General features: G+C 38.3%; 1 gene segment (V, D, J or C); it reads right to left on the bottom strand.

The window, feature by feature from the left end:
* Positions 1 to 1,721: 1,721 nt before the first annotated feature.
* LOC118796080 lies at positions 1,722 to 16,512 on the bottom strand. The segment is given in 4 exon segments: positions 1,722 to 1,746; positions 2,443 to 2,495; positions 11,981 to 12,210; positions 16,470 to 16,512. Coding segments are annotated over 4 exon segments (351 nt in total).
* Between the last annotated feature and the right edge of the window lie 7,804 nt (positions 16,513 to 24,316).

Genomic DNA, 24,316 nt, shown 5'->3' with positions numbered 1-24,316 from the left:
AACTGTCCTTTATATACTAGGCTCATCTCACTATGACAGCCCCCTTCTACTTTGTACCCACTGTGTCAAGATGCTCAGAAGTCATGAAATCTGCAGTATTAACTCTCCCCCACTAGATGGAGCAGTGACCTATAGTCACCCAGTGCCCAATGAAAGTGTGTTCTCTCTGAAATACAAAAAAAGCAATAGTGAGAAGTCCCTTTAGAGAGGACAAAGTTACAAATTTGATGAGAATCAACAGATATCAAGGGATATTGAAACTTTCAAGTCTGCCAAGGCAGCTTCGCACTTTGTGGTGTAAATAGATTTCAGAACTAGCCCCAAGCTTTGCCTCACCTACAGAATTCCCATCTAAATTTAACACAGCTTCTTTGTGCAAGCATTAGTTGTGAGAGTAAGTATGGAGCATGTATGAGGTCTTTTTGTCCACTGAAAGCACGTGGTAGGGTGACGTGTGTGGCCACAAAGTCAGGCAGTGATTGGACAAAACACAGCTACCAAGACCATAGCTTTGGTCCACAGCTGTTAAATTTCCCCACTCTGCGGCTACAGACTATGGCAACAATAGAAAGCAGCACAACAGGTTCAAGCAAATCAGTGCAGACCCAGCATCCCAAGTTACAAGATCTCCTTAAACCAAACCCTGCACTTTCATTGCAGAGGAAGGCAATTAGCCACAGCTGTGCATGTACTTGTCTGTGAGGCTTCTGCTGTCCCAGGCCTGAAGCCTTTCAGGCTGTAGGTGACCAATAACAGCCAAAAAATCATGGAAGCAGCTTTATGCTCCCCTTCCTCTCCTCCTGGGATCACAAACCATTTTTATGGAGATACAAATCCACTGACCAAAAGTGATGACATAAGAGTAAGCATGTAAGTAAGAGCTTTTTATACAAATACTGCAATTCCGAATTAACTTGTAGGGATCTGATAGAATAAGGTGTTTCCTCTTTGATGTCATAATCCTTCAATTCTACCAGAATGGATGAATCGCTGTCATTCTGACAGCTGAGTAAAATAGATCTGTCACCTTAGAGATATTCTGTATGTTCGCTCCTCAAAATGTGTGATCTTTAATACAAACAGACTACAGGTGCATTGGATTGGAGCCAGAAATATAAACAATATGTTGGGTTGGATTTCCTGTTGAGGCTAACCATGTTTCTGTTTCTTGGATTTTTGTAAAACCTTCAAAGCTGTTGGAGCGCAGTAGGTTTTTGTACAAGAGATGCCATTTCTACATCACTGTGAGCCTCAGTGCACAGTAATACATTGCAGTGTCTTCTGAAAGTAAGCTTGAAATGGTCAAAACTGTTTTATCACTGGTAACATCTGAACCAAATCTCCCTTTGGCAAATTCTGCTGTGCTGCTACCACCACTGCCATATCCAACGAGTATATACTGAGGAGCTGACCCAGTATGCTGACGGTACCAGTAGAACCAGTAGTTAGATAAACTGCTGCTGATGCTGAAGGAACATTCTAGAGAAACTTCTTGTCCTTCTGACCGTGAAATGAATTCATCCTTCGGTTTAATTTCATCTCCGATGGAAATGCCTAAAAAAATAAAAATTCCATTATGATGTAATCTTACTTAGGTAACTCGTAATGATAGTAACAAACCCAACACTTTTAATGAGTTACAAAAGGCAACTTACTGAAGCAAATTGTTAACAATAGCACTGCCAAAAGATACATCTTTTTATGAAGTTAGCATGCAGGTTTTAGAGGAGAGAAAACTTGAGGCGTCTTAGTTTTTCTGTGAAGTGTGGGTGGAGCAACAGTGCTCTGATGAAAGTGTAAAAAAAAAAAACTTGAACAGTTGCGAAAGGTGGTTGTACTTTCATACATCCTTTGTTTAAACCATTCACTTTGAGTGTTTTGTTTTATTATTTCTGAAACTGTAAATATTTGAAAAACATAAAACAGAAAATACACCACATCTTCTCAGAATGGTAAGAGTGAAAGCAATAGAAAATATGGATATTTGTGCATGCATACCAACCGCATGTCCTAAGATGTCAGTTGTCAAATTTCCTCTGTGAAATGGTCAGTTTAAAATTCAGTGTTGCAGACTTCTGCAAAGCACCTGTGTGCCATTGCTTCCCACATAAGAATTAGCTGAAGCACACTGATGAGAGGAGTGGACTTTGTAACACTTTCTGAGTCACTCAGGCAAGTGGTCCAGACTTGGTAGTGGTCTGAAACACTGTCCCATTTCCAGTTTTGTCTACAGGCATTTTTAATACTTTTGATTTGCAGCCACAGTTTCATATTAGTCCTTTTGAGATCTTCATTGTACAGAGATACATGAAAATGTTTAAATTCCAAATGATACTACTTTGATAATCAATATGGGTAAATCCTTCCCTCCCTTCTTAGCTATATAGACTCACAATGCCTTTGTGAGACATTTGGAGAACTCTGTCCATCACTGAGCACCACACTGTAAGAAGGACATTGAAGCTCTTTAAAAGGTACAGAGAAGGGCCAAAACACTTGTTTCATGTATCAAACCAGCAAATTATGAAGAAAGAGGCTTAAACGTTTTAGTCTAGACAAAAGGATACTAGGGGGTTATATGAATAAGGTTTTAATTTTTAATGACTTTTCCCCTTTAAGCAACTCTATTTTGAAATCGCCATTTGGATATGTTATGCTTGTCTCACTGCAACAACCATTTTACTCATGTAGGAGTGCTGGGGTCTAACAATTGCAATCATCTTCTGCACTCACATGGATAGACCCAGCTTCACTGACATCATCCAAGCAACCTACAGATGACTGAGTACTCAGAGTCTGAGAGTGGAGAGATGAGCAGCCCCTATCCCCAGTGGAACAAAGCCTATTTTTCCACCCCCCTGAGAGCTCCCAGTCATCATTGGCTGATGACACAGGATTCGAATTATAGAATTATTCCTGTCAGCAGAGGACAAGGGGACTTGAAATTAGTCAAAGGTAAATTTCACATTGATGCTAGAAAGTATTTTCCTCTCTCAGATAGTTATAAATGCATGGAATATCTTACTAGGAAGAAGAAGCAGGGACCCTCAGAGTGTTGAAGAATAGGCTTGACACAGTCCTAGACTCTAGACCAGCAGGGGGGGGGCATGCATTTTATGGAATACCCAGAAAATATTATTTTACAAAATATTAGTAGCAGACACTCTTACCCAGAGTGGCTTCCATTTAAATGAGAGACACTGCCTGACCCAGCTAAAGACTAGTACAAAAGATAAAACCCTATTGTGTATGGTGTTTGGCTTTCAAAAAAATCCTGAAAATTTGATAAAGTTAATGAAAAACAACTTCATCGGTAGGAAATGATTTTAATTCTGAAGGTTTAAGTCACTGAATTGTCTTGAGTGGAACACAACAGAAACTTCAGAGAAAAAAAGAAATGTTATCTTCATTGTGTTCACACACCAAAATGTATTATTTTTAACTTATACAGACTCCAGGTGCATTGGATTGCAGCCAGAACAATTAACACTATCTTGTATGGCATTTCCTGGTGAGGCTAACTTTTTTATGAAACCTTCAAAGCTGTAAAATCTTATCAGGTTTTTGTATGAGAGCTGCCGTTTCTACATCACTGTGGTCCTCAGTGCGCAGTAATAAACTGCAGTGTCTTCTGGAGTTAAACTTGAAATGGTCAAATCTGATTTGCCACTGGATTTGTCAGCATTTGAGCTAAATCGCTTTTTGGCAAATTCTGCTGTGTCACTGAAAGATCCTCTGTGCAGTATATACTGAGGAGCTGACCCAGGATACTGCTGGTACCAGTAGAGCAGATAGGCATTGCTAGGATTGCTGAGTCTGAAGGAACATTCCAGAGAGACTTTTTCTCCTTCGGTCCCCATCATTGATCCTTGCTCCTGTCTGATTTCATCTCCAGAAGAAATGCCTGATGATAATAATAAGTAAGCAAACATTAAGTACTCACATTATCATAAAATTAATGACAGGAAAAACTCAACAATTCCAATGAGGCTAGAAAAGAACACTTACAGAAGGAAATCATTAGCAATAGCCCTGTAAAGAGACACATCTTGTTATGGAATTAACATTCAGGGTATTAGACAAGATATACGGGAGAATGTGTGTCTTAGTTGCGTTGTACAGTGGGTGGCTGAGTGGGTGGAGCAATAGTACCCTGATGAGAATGCAAAACTATATAAAACTACTGAATGTGTCATTTGTAAATGAAGCTGAGACAGATGGTTGTTCCTTAATTGATCTTTGGATGAATGCATTCACTTTTAAATACTGCTTCACCAGCTTTACAATTTAATAATGTTTGTGTATTTTTGTTTGGTTGTTTTCATTTAGTGAATTTGATTCAAAAAGGTGCATACAGTCACAAACATAGATATGTGGTAGATCCAAAGTCTCTTTGAGATATGATAAAGGATGTTTTTGTGAATTTTTTTTTTTGTTTTGTTTCTGTTAATTTTAAAGCTAAGGTGAATTATGCATCAGTGTACTTGACATAGAGAGAGCATGAAATCAGTACACCACCTCCCAGATTTTCACTTCCTCAACAAGATAAACTGTTATACTGAAACTGAAATACTCCAAGCCCTAGCCATATGTTTTTCATGACAGTTATTTCAATTTTTTAATGCAGGCATCCCTGTCAACACTTCAATCTCAACAAACAGCACTGACATGAAAATAAGTATACGATCATCAGTTGAATAATATTAAGAATTAAGAGCTTGATGTGAAACAAAAATTGGTATTGTTACGGGTATGAAATGAAACATAAAAATACAAAAAGAAGAGAAAAAGAAGAATAGTTTCTTTGTTTGAAAGTGCAACAACATACCCCTGGTACCGTACTCTGAAGGATTTCATTTGTTTGTGTCCCTTGTTTGATTCTGTTGTATGTATAATACAACACTGCACCCCCAGCTGCTCCACATTAGAACTCATAGGCCTGGAGGGCTCCCCAGGAGCTCAGTGGTTAAGGCACTCACTTTGTGCACAAACTGATCTCTACAGCATGGGTTCCATCTAAGATGTGTCATCATTTTAGCCCACTTCCCCCCTCCTTATATAAACAACTACATGACACCCCAGAGCATCCCAGGGAAGGGTATTATCACTGCCATGTTCTGTGACCGTAGAGATCAAAGAAAGTGATAAAATGAATGCCCAGGCTGGTGAGATCGTAGCAGAAGAGCCCAAAAGTCACTGAGGTGAGACAATATTTTATCATTTTTAAAAATATGCTCACCGGATTTTCATAATCTGATCCGAGCATTATCCAGGGTCATTCTCATTTCTTTACAAAGTAGTTGCCACAAAACAAATTTCCACAGGTTTTCGAGCTAAAATATTCCCTCCAAACCTACTGTTTGTTCATTTAAAAACAAACGGGGGTCGCTGTCTTTAAGGGGACACAAATTGGAATGTAGATTGTGTCTTTCCTGAAAAAGTTGTAAACTAAGGCAATGATCCAAAATGGAGGGTACATGATTAACTGTTGACTCTAAGCTTTCAGACAAGCCCTAATAGCTCAATACAGGCCCAGTGGCACAGATGTAAATTTCAGCCAGCCTATTCTTGAAAGAGAGAGGAGGGAGCTCGAGATTTAAAGGGACATCAGTTTTATGTATGCATTTTATGAATACCCAGAAAATATTCTTTTACGTTACATTACTTTACATCCATTTAGTTGACACTCTCATCCAGAGCGAGTATATCCAGTCAAGTTAAATAAAACCAAGCTAAACATTACTGCAGAAGATTAAAAAGCCTGTTATATATACTTTTGGCTTTCAAAAATATTACTGAAAATATACTGAAGTTAATGAAAACAAACTTCATCAGCTAGAAAAAATTAAGTAAGGCACATACTGAATTGTCTTGAGTGCATCACAACAGACACCTCATAGAGTGAATGAAGGAACGTTATCTTCATCATGTTTACACACTGAAGTGTATTATCTTTAGTTCACACAGACTCCAGGTGTATTGGATTGGAGCCAGAAAGATAGGATTAATCTTATATGGTATTTCCTGTTGAGGCTAACCATTTTATGTTTTTTTTTTTTTCTTCTTCAAAGTTGTAAGATCTTAGTAGGTTATTGTATGAGAACTGCTGTTTCTACATCACTGTGGTCATCAGTGCACAGTAATAAACAGCGGTGTCTTCTGGAGTTAAACTTGAAATGGTCAAAACTGTTTTGCCAATGGATTTGTCAGCGTTTGACTCAAATCGCTTTTTAGCAAATTCCGCTGTGTCACTGCTAGATCCTCTGAGCAGTATATACTGAGCAGCTGACCCAGGATACTGCCGGTACCAGTAGAGGTAAGAGCTAATAACAGCACTTGTGAGGCTGAAGGAACATTCCAGAGAGACTTTTTCTCCTTCTGTCCCCATCATTGATCCTTGCTCCTGTTTGATTTCATCTCCAGAAGAAATACCTGTAAAGAATGAAAAATAATGACACTAAGCAAGCAAGCACAGTAAGCAAGCATTAAGTACTCACATTATAAAATTAATGACAGGAAAACAACTCAATTCCAATGAGGCTAGAAAAGAAAACTTACAGAAGGAAATCATTAGTAATAGTCCTGTAAAGAGACACATCTTGTTATGAAATTAACATTCAGGGTATTAGACAAGATATACGGGAGAATGTGTATCTTAGTTGCGCTGTAAGGATGAGTGGGTGGAGCAGTAGTGCCCTGATGAGAATGCAAAAATGTTTCTCATGGATGCATGAGTCTAAATTATTTACAATTCTCTACAAAGTATTTTCAAATAACTTGGACTGACAGGTTTTTATTGTTTGTATTTAGTGAATTTCATTCAAAAAGGTGCATACATCAGAGGGAAAGGCTCCTTGAGATATGATGTTTTTGTAAAATACTTTTTGTTCATTTGAAAGCCAAGGTGAATTACAAATTAGTGCACTTGATATACAGAGGGTATGAAATCAGTACACCACCTCCAAGACTTCCACCAGAAAACAAACTGTTATGAAATGACTGTTATGAAAAAAACATTTGACTAGAGCTGGGAGTATTTCATCCCCCAAGCGTCTCCGTTTGCACTCCAATACCCGCACACAGCATGGGTATGTGAATTGTTATACAATGATCAGTTGTGTAATTTTAAGAATTAACAGCTTATTGGTGCAAAACATTAAATTCATATGGTTACGAATATGAAATGAAACATGGATGCACAAACAATAACAAGAATAATTGCTTTGTTTGAAAGTGCAACAACATACCCCTGGTACACTGAGGGATTTCAGTCATTTGTCTCCCTTGGATTCTGTTGTATGTCTAATACAGCACTGCACCCCAGCTGCTCTACATAGGCCTGAAGGGCTCCACAACTCCACAACTCATAGGCCTGGGCGGCTCAGTGGTTAAGGCATTCACTCTGTACACAAACTGAGCTCTACAGCATGGGTTCCATCTCAGCTGTGTCATCAGCCAACAATGACCAGGAGCCCACAAGAGTGGAACAGATTGGCTTCATTTCACCGTTATTAGGGGTTGTTCATCTCACCTCTCTCAAGCACCCTGTGATTCAACAGTAAAGTGAAATTACTAAATGTCAGGTATTATACCACAGCTCTTAAATTCTGATGGTTTTAATTACTGAATTGTCTGGAGTGCATCAGACCTTACACTTCAGAAAGTGAATAAAAGGAATTTTATCATTATGTTTGCAATCCAAAATGTTTTATCTTCAGCACCAACAGAGTGCAGGTGCATTGGAATGGAGCCAGAATTAGCAGGTTTTTGTATGAGAGTAATCCATGAGTCACATTTCCCTCTAGCAAAATCTGCTGTTTTGCCACTGTGGCCACTGTATCTGTGCAGTATATACTGAGGAGCTAACGCTGGATACTGACGGTACCAGTAGAGGTAATAGTAAGCTCTGCTGCTGATGAAGGAACATTCCAGAGAGACGTCTAGTCCCTCTTTCTTTGGTGTTAATTACTCTTAAGAGTAATTCAATCAATACAATTATTAAATTAAACCAACAGGGAAATATTATAAATAAAATTATGGCTGTATAAATTATAAATAATAATATGGTTACAAAAGCAAACTTACAGAAGGAAATAATGAGCAGTAGCCATACAAAAATTTGTATCCTGATATGAAGTTACATTTGGGTTGTTAGAGGTGAGGGAACCTGTGACAGAATATGTGTCTTGGTTTTTCTGTGAGGATGTGTGGGTGGAGCAACAGTGCCCCAATAAGAGTGTAAAAGAAATTAAAACTATTGAATGTGTCATTTTTAAATTAAATTGAAACAGGGGTTGTGCCGTAATCTATCCTTTGATGCAGTCATTCACATGGAATTACTGTGAAATTTCACATTCCTGCTACATTTTTCTGGAAATCCCACCATTTACTGATAAGTGTAAAATCTCGAGAAATGCAGGCCTTACTAGATAGCCCAATACAGTGTTTATGGTATGAAAATTTATATGTTGGATGTTTAAATCTGTGACCTGTTTTTTTACTTGGTTTGTCAATACTTGTTCTCATACATCTGCTGCAAACAGGCATACAAGGTAGCAATCAGAGACATGCATCATTATTGCTTTCGCATAAGGCACAGAGTCTTGTGAGATGATCAGTGAGTGAGGGCACACCCCTGCTGAATACTTGTTATAGTGCTTGAATGGGGGTGTATCTTGTATCTTAGCACTTGTGTAGTTGCATTACAGTGTAAAGTTGCTACCCTCCATAGCTTACTCTACATTAGTTGTTGATATAATTTCACTGTTACACTGTTCCCTGTAGAAAAGATTTTTTGTTCATAAATTTCACACAACCAATTGTATCTGTATATGAAATTTCGTTAGCAGAAGCTTCATTAGCAGGAAACACCCCTACTATTTAGTGCCCTCTCTGAACACAAAACAGCATTGCCAGGCTTTCTAAGTAAACATACTCCCATCAAAAATAAAGGGTCTTAAAGCCTAAAATACCTTACAAGAAATGAAAGCTTAGTTTACTTCAGTGGTACTTCATAAAAGCTGCATAGCATTGTCATAAGAACGACATTAGAAAAGACACAGCATACCATGACAGAATATGTCTGGTTTACTGTGGGTAAAGCATCTAATATTAACTTCCAGACTATCTTGTCAGAATATCAGAGCTGCATAAATATTCATTACTTTCGGTGGGTGTAAGGGAGAATTCTGAGGTTGGTGCTCCTGTTAACTACATCATCATGGCAATGAACTGAGAGATGGGAATGGAAGCCAAGGATCTTTGCCTGTATCTTGAGGTGTGCCACATGAAATTGGGGTCCCTTTCTCTGCCACCTTGGGCCTGGTGACACACCCTTGCAGTTTCTTTTTTGTCCACTATTACCTGCACTGTGTCAGTGTCCCAGTAGAGTTCTTCACTGCACTTAATGCAGTAACTGTAAACTTAGCCAAACATTTTTCCAAACCGTAATTTAAAATGTTACATAAAACAAATACACCTTTTCTCCAGCACACTGACTTCAAACAAATGTCTTTTCTCTATGTAGGCCAATGACTAACTTTTGAGTTGTGTATGCGGAAAGCATCTGTGTTGGACATACCGTGCATAACAGAGGTACTCATTCATGACATAGAAATGACTGAGGCTGCCATTGGTAAAGAAACCTAAGCAACTATGTCCATAAATCCCAAAATGTATTGCCATCCTTACTACATTTATACCCTAAAATGTATTCTCAATGCAGAGGACATTTATCATGCATTGCATGACAGCCAGAAATGATAAATTGTCTGCGATTTTCTGTTGAGGCTAATCAGTTGGGATTCAAGTTGGGAGCTTAGCAGGTTTTTGTAGAAGAGTTGGCATTTATGTGCCACTGTAGTCCAGAGTGCACAGTAATAAATAGCAGAGTCTAGAACTAATCTTGAAATTGTCAAATCTGCTTTGTCAGTAATTGACTCAAAATTAGGAGCTGACTCAGGATACTGATGGAAATTAGCACTACTGGTTCTGAAGGAACATTCCAGAGACATGTCTTGTCCCTCTTTCTTTGATATTGGTTCATCCTTTTGGTTGACTTAATCTCCATTTACTCATCAGGTTCACATCAGGTTCAACAGTTATAAATGAAAAGGTTTGTGTGTATTGTGGTGTAAACACAATTTAGGATAAAATTTACACGTACAAAAGTTCTACAGAAGCAGACTGCTGTTCATATTCTCTCACGCAGTTTTTCAGACTATAGTTCTCTGCTCCATCTAGTGGAGAAGATAGGGTACTGCAGGTTTCATGAGTCATGAATTTCATACAAACTTCAGTGACCACATCTGTATGCATGTCAGTTTGCTGCTTAATGAACTGAGTTGTCCTTAACTCAACAGTGCTTGAGGTCTTACATTTGAGGTTTGAGTGGGTCACATGCAATGATAGTCAACCGTGTTTTCCATACCACCTCCACTATGGACATATAAATTCCATGACCTGAAGGTCAAAACATAAGGCAAACCATCATGAAGTGTTTGAATTCTGTCCAAAGAAACACTTTTTCCAGTAACTAAATTCTGAAATGAAATACTTTTGATTCCATTTCAAACAGTGACAGAGAAATGAGTGATATTTGCTTCATGAATGACATGTCCACAGTAAACGAAATATTAAATTTGTTTACTGCTGGAAATATGCAACTTTAATAAGCAGTGTGGCCGTACAAGCATGCAAAGATCAAACATTTAAAATGCTACATTTGTTCAGTTGTTTATCTTGTCTCAGCTGCTGTCAGGTTTTTGTACAGAGTGTATGGGTTTCCTGTTACTGTGGGCTCCAGGGCACAGTAGTACAGTGCAGAGTCTGTCACTTCAGCAGAACTCAGCTCCAGATCCACACGGTTCTTCTCACGTTTAACAGTAAACCGTCCCTCTGTCTTTGGAACATTACTGCTTCCCCCCATGAGGATGAGGTATTCAGGTTTGGATCCAGGGTGTTGGCGATACCATTGCAATGTTCTGGCATCACCAGTGTAGTTGCATGATAGTGTAACATCGCTGCCCTCTGAGACATGCACTGCACTAGCTGTGGGCACAATAGTATCCTGCTGAAGACTGTCACCTGCAGAATAAAGGATCTGTGTTCAAGTATGTTTTTTAGATTGTTTTTTTTTTTTTTTTCCTTGCCATATGTGGTGAGAAAACACAACAATTTGCATTCATAAATATTCTTTACACATATGTTATTAGTTAAACAAATCAAAAAGAAACCTCTTTTATATCCTTTCTTAAAATGCAACTTGGCAATATTCAGTTTTAATAATGGGGCTTTCTAATAAGCAATCTGAATGAAACAACAGTTCAACAGACATAATGCAGAATGCAGAGTAAACACAGTATTAATCTTACCCACAAACGCAGAAAACAGGAGAAATACACAGTGCAACACCATGACAGCTGTTGGAGAGAAACACTGGCTTTAAGCACAACTACAACACAGTATTTCTCTACTCACAGTTGTAACAGGAAACTCCCCCACTCACTGACGCTTAAGCTCCTCCTCTGAACAGAAAAAACTATTGAGTATCAAATCATGTAATTTTGACACAAATTATTTTGCTGCCTTAATTACTTTACATGGAAAATAAACATTTTTAAAACAAATATCATCCTCTTCTACCTCTAAAGATACCACAGTACTACACAGTAGTCATGTCCTTCCATCTAAAATTGTGTATGTGTGGAATGTTTGCAATAATAACATAGTTTTTTTTTTTTTGCTATAATATGCTGACCAACAGATGTGTACAAACAAGCCTGTTCTTTGCTTCCTGATTATCATGCATCCATAGTCAAGCATTTGGTTCTGTACTGCAATAGCCTAACCCCCCTTGGGCCCAGTGTTTTTGTAAGGAAGCTGAACATTCTCTTGTCACTGTGGTCGTCAGTGCACAGTAATACACAGCTGAGTCAGACAGCTGCAGCTTCTGTATTGTTAAAGGAATCCTGTTTGAGACTTTGTTGAGATTCGCATGAAATCTCTCCTCAAACTCAGGCTCACTGGCTTCTTCTCCATATGTATCCTGTCTGAGCATGTACTTAGGAAATCCATGTGAATACTTTATGTACCAGAAGAGATATGCATTTGTGAAGCTTGTGCTGTAATTGCAGTCAAGTGTCACTGATTCTCCTTCAACAGCAGTCACATCTCCTTTGGGGTGGGTCACTGTGTCTGCAGCTCTGCATCCTACAAATAAAAAGAGAAAAGGTAACCATGAAGCAAAGCAGGGGTCAAACTAATGTTTGATTAAATTCAGTCAAATTAATGAACAAGTGAGGAAAGGAATCAAATCATACCAAAGCAACATGCACAAAAAATAAGAAAAACCTTCAGATGAATTTCCATAACTACACTGCAAAATGAGTTTAAAATACAGCGACAAACCAATCTTTACAGCTTCTGAATAGCAGCAGGGAAACCCTCACTCAGAGCTGTTCCTACTTGTTTTGGTCATAACTACAGCAGTGTCAGGCTTTAAGGGGAGAGGCACACATGACTATCGTGTTGCAATATCGCCTCTAAGAGGACACATGGGGAACTTTTAACACAACTGGATTATTTTCATTTAATAGTAATAATTGTATGCTTTATTAATCCCCATGGGGCAATTCGTCCTCTGCGCTTGACCCATCCTACACACAGTGAGCAGTGAGCACACACACACACACACACACACACACACACACACACACACACACACACACACACACACACACACACACACACACACACACACACCAGCAGTGAGCACACAACACACCAGGAGCTAGGAGCAGTGAGCAGCCGCAGTGCAGCACCCAGGAACCGACTCCAATTCTTTGCCAGGTCAAGGGCAGGAGTATTAACCCTAACATACATGTCTTTAATTGTGGGAGGAAACCCGCACAAACTTGGGGGGAGCATGCAAACTCCACACAGAAAGGACCTGGGACAAAATTCGATCCCAGGACCTTCTTGCTGTGAGGCAACAGGCTAACCATTGAGCCACCATTGCTCCTATAAATGGGAGAAACCTCCCATATACATATCCCATCTATATAAACAGACTGTTTACAATTTTATGATTAACTTGAAATATGTATACAGTTGTTTGGATATATTGAATAAAAATTGTGGTTCGGACATTAATGGATTAAAAGAACTGGCAGTGTGAATGGGAGTTTTAGTACTAAACGCAGTTTGCTTCATTCTTCTTTCTCTTGGAAAGGATCACAGAGAAATTGTCCAAGTGTGTAGGTGAAAATCACTTAAATGGCTGCAACACTTTCAAATACACATGATTGTCATGACTGTAAACATGATGTATGTTTTATTTTATTATAATAGGTTAATTTCTTTTCAATGATCCCTTGACCCGTGGAGGAAGAAAAATAGTCTAGAATTTACAGTCGTAGCAATCAGTGTGTAGAACTATAAATCGTTAAAGGCTAATAAAAGAAAATATCCATCAGTTGGTGGCCATAGTGATAGTAAGAGGTGTGAAGGTGGTTATAACAGAGGGGAAAGGTAATTGAGAATGGCATGTAACAGTGTAGTGCTGAACTTATATTAGCAAGGATATGTTATAGCTTACTGCATACAAATGCATTGAGAACCAAGGACTGATTCTGTAGCCATAAGGTTGGAAATCTCCTCATTCAGCTTCTGTTCCAAACCACTGGGGGTATGGCTGAGCAATATCTGTCTTAAGAACAGCAAGGTTTCATCTATGTAACTGGGTGTTTTTGTATGCTGAATGTGTTTTGGTGGAGATACATTTATACTTACCAACCATACTCTCATATCACATAAAAGTAAGCATGAAAGTGAGAGCTTTTTAATGACAGGATCCCAAGCAATTGTGCTCCTTGTATTCAGAATTACATTACATTTACATTATTGTCATTTATTATACGCTCTTGTCCAGAGGAACTTGGCATTTTATTATAGGCATGAAATAAAGTGGCATAATACCTAACACAACTAATCATATATGAATAAGTGCCAATGTCAAATGTAGTGCTGAGATCACAAGTGCGGGCCTAGGTCAACATGTAAATGCAACACAATATATGCAACAGATGGACTACACTATTCCAAATACAAAACTAACTCATACCTTAAAGTAAGCTTCCACATAAATAATCTCACATAACTCTGACATACACTCACATATGTAATTATACGTAAGGTAATGAGGTGTAAACTGTGGAGGTCTTAAGTCTGTGATGGAAGATGGCTTGCCTCTCTGCTGTACTGAAGCTTGTTGCACCACGCAGGAGTCAAGACAGGCAGAGAAAGTGACCAGTATGCAGTTACAATAAGGGGTTTCCTAAAGAATGCAAAAGAGTGCAATAACCTTGCCAGTGTGTAGGGTCTGACATTGAGGATAAAAGGGGGCCATTCCCCTCACCACTCGGTAGGCTAACACCAGTGTTTTAAAATGGATGTAAGCCGTCACTGGAACCCAGTGGAGGGAGATCTGGATGGCTGAGACATGGGAGAATATGTGCACATCTGGGGACCAGCTGAGTAGCAAAAGACATCTGTGACAAAACAGTGAGTCGGCTTAGTGATGAAAACTGGGTACCAGAAAGGGGAAAAGAGAGAAACAGCTGGGTATCATTGGCATAACAGTGCTATGAGAAACCAGGGGAAGAAATGAAAGAGCCAAGTGATCTTGCATTCAAGGAGAACAGAAGGGGAGGCAAGGACCAAAACCTGAAGGTCCCCTATGAAGAGGCTCTAAGAGGTCTTCAGGTCACATAAAAGGTGCACCCTGAAAAGTAAGATGAAATATTGCTGAGAATGATGCCTGAGATGTCCATCACCACCAAGGAAGGCAGGAGGACATGGTGATTCACTGTGTCAAATGTTGTAATTAGCTTGTTGTGATCTGATAGAATAAGATTTCTGTGTTTGTGGTGCCACAATTCTTTAGTTCTATAACAGCAGGTGCATCTCTGTCATTCTTTGTAGTATTTGAGTGCAAATGATCTGTCACCTCAGATTTTAAAAGAGAGAATATTTTTCATTGTGCCTGCACCCCAAAAGGTATCATCTTCAGCGCATGCAGTCTACAGGTGCATTGGAATAGAGACAGAAATGCAAACAATTTGTTTAGCTGCATTTCCTGTTGAGGCTAACCATATTGTCTTTCATCTCTTTTTTCAAACCTTCAGTGCTGTGGGAGCTTAGCAGGTTTTTGTGTGAGAGCTGCTGTTTCTGCATCACTGTGGGCTGCAGTGCACAGTAGTAAACAGCAGTGTCTTCTGGAGCTAATCTTGAAATGGTCAGAACTGTTTTATCACTGGTAACATTTGAGTCAAATCTCACTTTAGCAAATTCTGCTTCGTGTCTGTAGGATCCAGAGTTTCTGCTCAGTATATATTGCAGAGCTGACCCAGGATACTGCCGGTACCAGTAGAAGTAATAATTAGTGTAGCTATAGCCACTGTCAATGCTGAAGGAACATTCCAGAGAGATGTCTTGTCCTTCTGACTTTGATCTGAATCCATCCTTTGGTTTAATTGTGTCTCCAAAGGAAATACCTGAAAAATTAAGAATCCAATAAAAACAAGTATTATGTAATCAGAAATAGGTAACCCTAATGACAGGAAAAAAATACACAGGACTTCAAATAAATTTACCAAAGAAGACTTACGGAGGCAAATTGTGAACAACAGGGCTATTAAAAGTTGCATCTTGTTATGAAGGTAACATTCAGGTTATAAGAGGAAAGAGAAACTGAGTCAGAAAATATGTTTTTTTTTCTTCAGTGAGGATGTGTGGGTGGAGCAATGGCACCCTAATGAGAATGCAAAAGAAACTACAACACATGAATGTGTCATTTTTAAATGAAGCTGCTAAAGAGGGTTATATCTTAAACTTTCCCATGATTAGTTCATTCAAGTTCATATACCAAGTGATTGTTAAATCATGAAACTATTTGGAAAATCATATCATTATCAGGTCTTCTCCAACATAAGTTATCAGGTAATAATAATTAACACAGCAAAAGAAACACACAAAAACAAGAAAATTCTTCTTCATACAAAGTTTTATAAAAGTATGGAATAGCTAGCTGGAATTTGCATAGGGGTCTGTGACTCTGATACAGGCATATAATGATCAGAGGCGTCCTGTTTCTGTCATTATATATTCCTAATATGCATTTGTCATTGTTCAAAGTTAGGACTAACTATGAGATTAGTATCCCCACACAGTAATATTTTTATTCATGTATTTAGCCATTATGTAAAATTGATTGTATTATCACATTTCATTCATCTACATTTTGTGTTCCCTGAGCTGATGCATGTCAAGAATCAGAGTGACTGAGGGAAAATACTGCAGAGTGAAATAGCGACATCTTCAGGGGAGATGAAGCCACTACACTACACTAAGGACAAATAAACATTCTGCCACCAGGTCCCTCCCATGACTGCTGCTAGTTAGAGGCATACCTGAGAGCTGTGGGTGGCTGATGAAGTATATGCTCAGGTTCATTTGAGCTGAAACACCTCAAACATGAAAGTCTTCCCTCAGTATTGCTTTCAATGTATCATTCTTTGTGAGGATCCAAAAGGCTGTCATTGTTAACTAAACATCTTGCTGGAAAGTGAAAATCAGATTTGGCTAGGACAAGACAAGCAAGACTATAGGAAACATTGGATATTTTTGTTGTGGAATGGTACTTGTCCATTTTGTCCATACTTGTCCATTTTGTCCATGCGACCTGGCATCTTTCTGATATCTGTACAACTAACGGCAGGCATAATTGTGTCTGTATTAGTACTTAGTCACAGAGAATACATGCTTAGCAGGTGTGGGTAATTGGGCGTTTTTGTATGCTGAATGTGTTTTGGTGGAGATACGTGTATACTTATCAACAGTGGTGCTCTTTATATGACAAAAAATAATCTTGTAACAGCAGTGATCTTTGTGACAACTGAGTGCATCAGATCTGCCATCTCAAAGAGTGAGAAAAGGAATGTCATCTGCAAGTTTACACCCCAAATGTATGATCCTCAGTAAAAACATACTTCAGGTGCACTGGCATAGAGGCAGAAATTTAGATAATGTGTTTAGTGTCTTATCTTTTGAGGTTAGCAGTAGTAGCAGCTTAGCAGGTTTTTGTATGAGAGCTGCTGTTTCTGCATCACTGTGGGCTGCAGTGCACAGTAGTAAACAGCAGTGTCTTCTGGGATTAATCTTGAAATGGTCAGAAATGTTTTATCACTGGTAACGTTTGCATCAAATCTCACTTTAGCAAATTCTGCTTCACGTCTGTAGGATCCGGAGTTTCTGCTCAGTATATATTGAGGAGCTGACCCAGGTTACTGATGGTACCAGTAGAAGTAATACTCAGAGAGTGTTCTGCCACTGTCAATGCTGAAGGAACATTCCAGAGAAACGTCTTGTCCTTCTGTCTTAAGTATTAATTCATACTTCTGTTTAATTTCATCTCCAAAGGAAATACCTACAAAAATAAAACATCAATATTTTTTTTTTTTTGTAATCAGAAACAGGTAACATTAATGACAGCAACAAAATCCAGACTTACAATAAAATCAGAAAACAAAACTTACAGAAGGAAATAGTTATTAACAGCCCTGTAAAAAGTTGCATCTTGTTATGAAGCTAACATCCAGGTTGTTAGAGGAGAAAGAACCTGCGGCAGAATATGTGTCTAAAATAGTTTTTCTGTGAGGATGTGTGGGTGGAGCAATGGTGCCCTGATAAGAATGTAAAATAAACTAAAACAACTGAATGTGTCATTGGTAAATGAAGCTGGGGGGTGGTTACCTTAATACAGTAGGTATGGCATTTGACTCTAGGCAGCAAAAGAAATGGGATGACCACAAGGGGGCAGCTAGGTGCACATCATTTTCATATGTTGTGCTGACTACAACATGAACATGGTATTACTAGAGGATTTCTTCCTTTGTTTGTACTGAAGACATGAAAATGCAGATCTTATTTTAAATAAGAAACAGACTGATGGAAACAGTAAATAAAATAATGCAAACACACTACTGCTCATTCTTTCAGGCTGTGGTCCAGACTATAGGTGTCTGCTCCATCTAGTGGAAGAAATTGAGTACTGCAGGTTTCATGACTTCTGAGTGTCATGATACAGTGGGAACAGCATAGAAGGGGGCTGTCCTGGTGAGACAGACCTAGTATACAGTGGGCGGTTGTATGATGCTTATAAATATATGTTTATATTATCCAAATATCTGAATATTGAGTATTTTTTACAGTATAGTAGTAGTAATAATTTACTCCGGTGCTTATTAACAATGTTACAAAATGTAAGCACATAGAAATAAATAAATAACAATAAGGCATTAAAGCATTAAAGCAATCAAGGCATTAAACAATAGAAGGGCATTTCAAAGTATTACTTGTACTGCATTTTCCTCACCCCTTAAACATGTCATTATGAACATATTCATGCACTAAACCATGTTTATTTGACATGCTTTCATTACTCTTAATTGGTGGATCCATCATGCCTATCACCAAGGCAATACCTCCTGACATATAACCTTAATTAGCCTCATTTAAGGCATTTGCTGAAAGCTGAAAATTTCTTGTTAATTTTTGTTTTTGTGAGTCATTTGTGAGATTGAATATAGACATAGTATATCAGAGTTTTAAGAGCATAACCTTCGGGGATCATCAAAGACACAGTTTTTGTTGAAATAAAACATTAATTAATATGTTTGAAAATATTACACATTGTTCTGTGTTCTGTCCTATGACATGGACCACGTGCAAAATGTATCCTGTTGTGTTTCATGAGGTTCTGGCATTTCTCAGGGAAGATTTTTGACAATTCTTGTCGTCTTCTTCACTGATCTCAAAACTTCATTTAACTTTAATTTTACACTTTTGCTTGTGAACTTCAAACCATGAATGATGAACTGGATTGAGGTCTGCACATTGAGGTGGCCAGTTGAGAATTTTTTTTTTTTTCAATTAAGCATTGGATCATTTTCATGCTATAATGTGCATTTTGAGAACCAAGCTTGAGAAAGTGATTTGACTTTAAAACAGAAATATTATGAATCACTTCAAAAAAACATGAACTAAGCAAAAGAGGCAACAATTACAATAACAATGAGATCCAATTACAATTCCTACAGCGCTCTCACATGTACACCATAGTTTACTGAGATGCAATAGCCAGATCAGTTTTATTATTATTGCTTTTATTGTCTTTGTCAACCAGTTTCAGTGGAGGTTGTTAAACTGAGCTGATAAGCACTGCATAGTACTTAGTGGGTGCACAGAGGAAGGAGGTTTTGGTACGAGGTGAGAAACAGACTCTCACAATGTGGGCCTCAGAACACAGTAGTATGTGGTGGAGTCAGACAACACAGCTGCAGATATCAGCAGATGAAAGGTCTTCTTAGTCTTTTCATGTTGCACTCTGAGTCCTTCTCTAAACGCTTTCCCTTGAGAATATTCACCCAGTAAGAGCTCTGGTGCTTTATTCTCTTGCTGGATATACCAGAAGAGAACGGGACCAGGGTCAGTAGTGTCATACTGACAGTATAATGTTGTGCTCTCCTTCTCTCTGATTAATATTGAATGATTTTGATTGACAGAATCACCAAGTGCATTACCTGGAGAACATTAAAGAAACAGACAAAATGAAAGAATGGATCTGAAATTAATTTAAAAATATATATTAGAGAGAATACTTATAATAATAATATTACAAAGAAAATATTCAAACCATTATTTACACCTTTGAAGACAAAATTTAAATTTAGTCATGAAAATAGACTTTAATGCTTACCTACATAACAAAGGAGTATTCCAAAGAACATGGGAACCATTTCTGTTTGTAGGCTAATCCTCTTGAAGTGTCTGTATCTTTCCTCTCTCTCCAGTGAGGTGTAACACCACAGCTGTGAAGAGGTTTAGTCTTGTAGCTTCTGTATTTCCCGCCTCCTGAGGTTTCAGATCAGTCAGACTCTGGTGGAGGAGGCTGCTCATACTGATCGTATGTTCATAAACATATTTAGACCAACTGACAGAATTAACTCCTGAACTCAGGAGAGGAGCTTGTTGAGTTGGATGGAACCACTAATGTTTACGGTACTGAAAGCCAGCAGAAGGATTTTGAAGTGGATCCTGAGGTTGACAGGGAGCCAATTGAGTGAGACTAGGGCAAGAGTGATGGGACAAACTTCCTGGTCCTGGTTATGACCCTGGCAGCACTGTTCTAGACAAGCTGAAGCTTCCATATTGACTTAACAGGGAGCCCTCTAAGAACAGTGTTGCATAGACATAGATATGGGCATAGAAGGCCACTTTGTGGTATGAAATAAATGATATGAAGCAAAATGCAATAACAAAACTATTGCCTAAAAGGAGGTTCTTATTATTTCACAAATTTACCATGTTCATAGTGACAATAAATATAGTGGAAACAGCAATAATAATCATTTTGTTCATCAAAAGTTTTTTGTCAACAAAGTCAAATATTGTATTGCAAAGTAATGTTCTTAGTACTGTAGGTAGGTTTTCTTTTTGGTGGACATACTGTGCATACACATATACTGTACATACACTGTAGCAACAGAGGTGCTCATTCACGACACAAAACTGACCGAGGCTGGCATTGTTAAAGAAACCCAAGCTATTCTCTTAACATCCAGAAGTGATGTGTTTATGAAAAAAATCTCTAGGTGATGTCACAACTCTTCTGCCACAGGGAAGGAAAAGGCATCATTCACCACAATGGTAGGAAGTGTGGAAAGAGGTGGTAGAAAAAGACTGACACCGTAGAGTGAAAAAAAGGAATGATATTATCATTGCATTTATACACCCCAAAATGTATTGTCATTGTTACAGTTACTACGTTCATACCCAAAAATGTATTCTCAGTGCAGTCAACAGATGCACTGGATCAGAGCCAGAAATGTAAACAGTTAACTGACTGTAATTTCCTCTTGAGGCTAACCATTTTTCCGCTCCAATTAAAAAAAAAAACCTTCAAAGCTGTGGGAGCTCAACAGGTTTTTGTACGAGAGTTGCCATTTATGTGCCACTGTGGTCCAGAGCGCACAGTAATAAATTGCAGAATCTTCTGGAACTAATTTTGAAATGGTCAAGTCTGCTTTGCCACTGGATTTGTCAGCAGTTGACTCAAATCTCCCTTTAGCAAATTCTGCAGTGTGGGTGTTGCTACCTCTGTACAATATAAACTCAAGAGCTGAGCCAGGGTACTGGCGGTACCAGTGGATCTCATAGCTAACACGGCTGGTTCTGAAGGAACATTCCAGAGAGACGTCTTGTCCTTCCGTCTTTGATATTGGTTCATCCTTCTGGTTGACTTCATCTCCAAAAGAAATATCTAAAAAACAAATAAGCCAATGAAAGTAATATAAAACTAAAACTACAGTAAGCAAAATTAATCACAGTAAGGAAGTCCAAACTTTCAATGAGGTTACAAAAGAGCACTTACAGAAGGAAACAGCTAGCAACAGCCCTGTAAAAATGTACATGGTGTTAAGAATCTATCATTCAGGTTGTTAGAGGGGAGATAACCTGAAGCAAAAAATGTCTTAGTATTTCTATGGGGATACGTGGGTGGAGCAATGGTGCCCTGCTGAGAATGTAAAGAAGAATAAAACTGGTGAATGTGTCATTGTAAATGAAGCTGAGGGAGGGGGTTGTACCTTCATCTATCTTTTGATGAATCAATTCAGAAATACTGTTTTATCTGAACTGAAGTCTGCAGTTCACTTAGCTCATGCATGAAAAGTAGAACATTACAGACTTTACTAGATGACCCAAACCAGCATGTTAGTGATTCACAAAATGTATGTAATGGATGTTCACATCTCTATACCACTGTTTGTTTACTTCAATTACCAGTCACAGTTTTGGTATATTTGGTGCTAACTGGTACATATGGTAACAAACAGAGGTATGCATTGTTTAAGGGATGGCATTAGTTAGTCACCAAGGAGAAGGATATTTGCATTTGATAATGCTTACATTTTTGAAATAAAAATAAAATATGGCAAAATTCAAGTATCTCCATCACTCAGCAGGGTGCCATCCATCCCATCTTGCAGCCCCAACCTCCAGGCAATGGCTCACTCTGCTGTTCCTTAAAATAAAGGAATCCTGGGTAGATCCAAGTAAAGGTCTGCACAGGCCTAAACTTCAATCTGAGCCTGACATCACCCATGCCCTTTACTCACTGAACTGGCTGGCTTTAACCCTTTAACTAACTTTAACTCAACCTGTGCCCAACCTGTCAAGGGGGAAAATGTTAGCTATTACCAAGATAGCAAATGGTAATGAAAATCATGGTCAGCCGCTTAAATATATCAAGCTTATTGTATTCAAATGTATCTTTCTTTTATGTTGGCTATTAGGCTACACAATTGTATAATGTTTACTGCACTACAGGTAATTATAACAACATATTTGTTGATGGCTTTAAGTTATTTAAGATGATCACGTACAAGAAATAAATTTATCATATGTTCGATTTCATAATTCATTAGAAACAATTTGCCCTCCATACTGCTGAACCCTCTACTTTTGTTAAATTCAGGAGCACCTTCAGTAACAATTCCATTTAACTAAAATATTCCATTTGTTGTCAATATTCCAATGACTGTGATGTTCATTTTTATCAAATACCCTCATACCCTGTCATTTGAATACACTCAAGTATTCAAATGACAGCAATTTATGTCTTTTGTCTTACTTTTTATGTGTGGAAAATGCTATTGGGTTTAGATATTCCAGATATTTATTGTGGGTGCAAGTGTTATTATGTCTATTGCCTTTTCAATAATGTTATTGCCCATCTGCTAGGGCCTTATTTTGGTCCTTCCAGTATGTCTATGGCAAATGACAACATGGATGCTCCTTCTGTTTTCTAATAATTTCTATCCTGTGTATTTTCTGTTTAAGACATTTGAAATTGATGGTTTAATGTGTTCTATGTGTTCCATAAAATTTACAAACAGAAAAGAATCAAAACACAGAATGATTGCAAGGGGCCCAGCAGCTGTAAACATCAATGGAGCCAAAGAGCTGGTCTCCATCACAACTGGGGTCAGCCCACATACCTGCAGCAGCTCCAATTAACAGACTGGCGCTAAGAAGGTACGAAAAGTAGGTCCCCACACAAATTAGGTACTTGTTTCTTTTCACTTAAGGTAATTAAGGTAACCATACTCCTAACTCCAAGTTCCACTAACATCTCTTGTGTGAAGGAAGGTGTGAGAAAACCATTTTCCTGAGTGATTGTACATGTAAACTATTGCTTGTTTTAAGAATGATAAAAATAAAGCTTAAACCTTTTCACCCATACTTGTGATTGTTGGGCTGCTCATGATATGTTCACGGGGGGTGTGTAGATGATGTTGTCAAACTGTGATGGTTACTGTTTTACTTCTACTCTTCTAATGTAAAATAAAAACTCTAAAGCAGATCCTTGCACTGTTATGGCAATGCTACACACTGTTATGCTAACACCAGATTATCATTAGTGTAGAGAACAAAATGCACATGATGAAACAATGGATAACATTAGCACTACCACTGAAGAGAATCAATAGATTTCCTGCATTGAGTCCAAGTCCTGGTTCCTTTGGGTGCAGGTTTTTTGTAAGAGAGTTGAGTACTTCGCTGTCACTGTGGGCCTCAGTGCACAGTAATACACAGCAGAGTCAGACAGCTGCAGCTTCTGTATGGTTAAAGGTACGCTTCTTGTGGTTGTTGTCAGATGAGCTTGAAATCTCTCCCGTGAAAACTCAATCGCATTTTCATCTGAAGTATTATATTTATACCTTCTCAGAATATACTTAGGAAAGCTATTTGGATGCTGTATATACCAGAAGAGATACGGAGTTGAATCGGTTGTATTATAATTACAGCCAAGTGTCACAGATCCTCCTTCAAAAGCAATCACATCTCCTGTGGACTGAGTCACTGTGTCTTCAGCTCTGCATTCTGAAAAAAAGATAAAAGTTCACTGTAAAGCAAAGCAGTAGTTAAACAAATTAATGACCAAATTAAGAGAAGAATCAAATCATACCGAAGCAACATGCACAAAAAATAATAAAAATCTTCAGCTGAATTTCCATAACTAAACTGCAAAATGAGTTCAAAATACAGAAATAAGCCACCTTCTACAGCAGGTGAATAGCAGTAGTGAAATGTTCACTTAGAGTTGTTTCTGCTTGTTTTGGTCATAAGTACTGCAGTGTCAGGCTTTAAGGGGAGAGGCAAACATGACTATTGTGTTGCAATATCGCCTCCAAGA

This window comes from Megalops cyprinoides, chromosome 20 (assembly GCF_013368585.1).
Source record: "Megalops cyprinoides isolate fMegCyp1 chromosome 20, fMegCyp1.pri, whole genome shotgun sequence".
Taxonomy (NCBI): Eukaryota; Metazoa; Chordata; class Actinopteri; order Elopiformes; family Megalopidae; genus Megalops; species Megalops cyprinoides.
The sequence above is the reverse complement of the archived record's forward strand: the minus strand, read 5'-3'. Positions and strand labels throughout refer to the sequence as shown.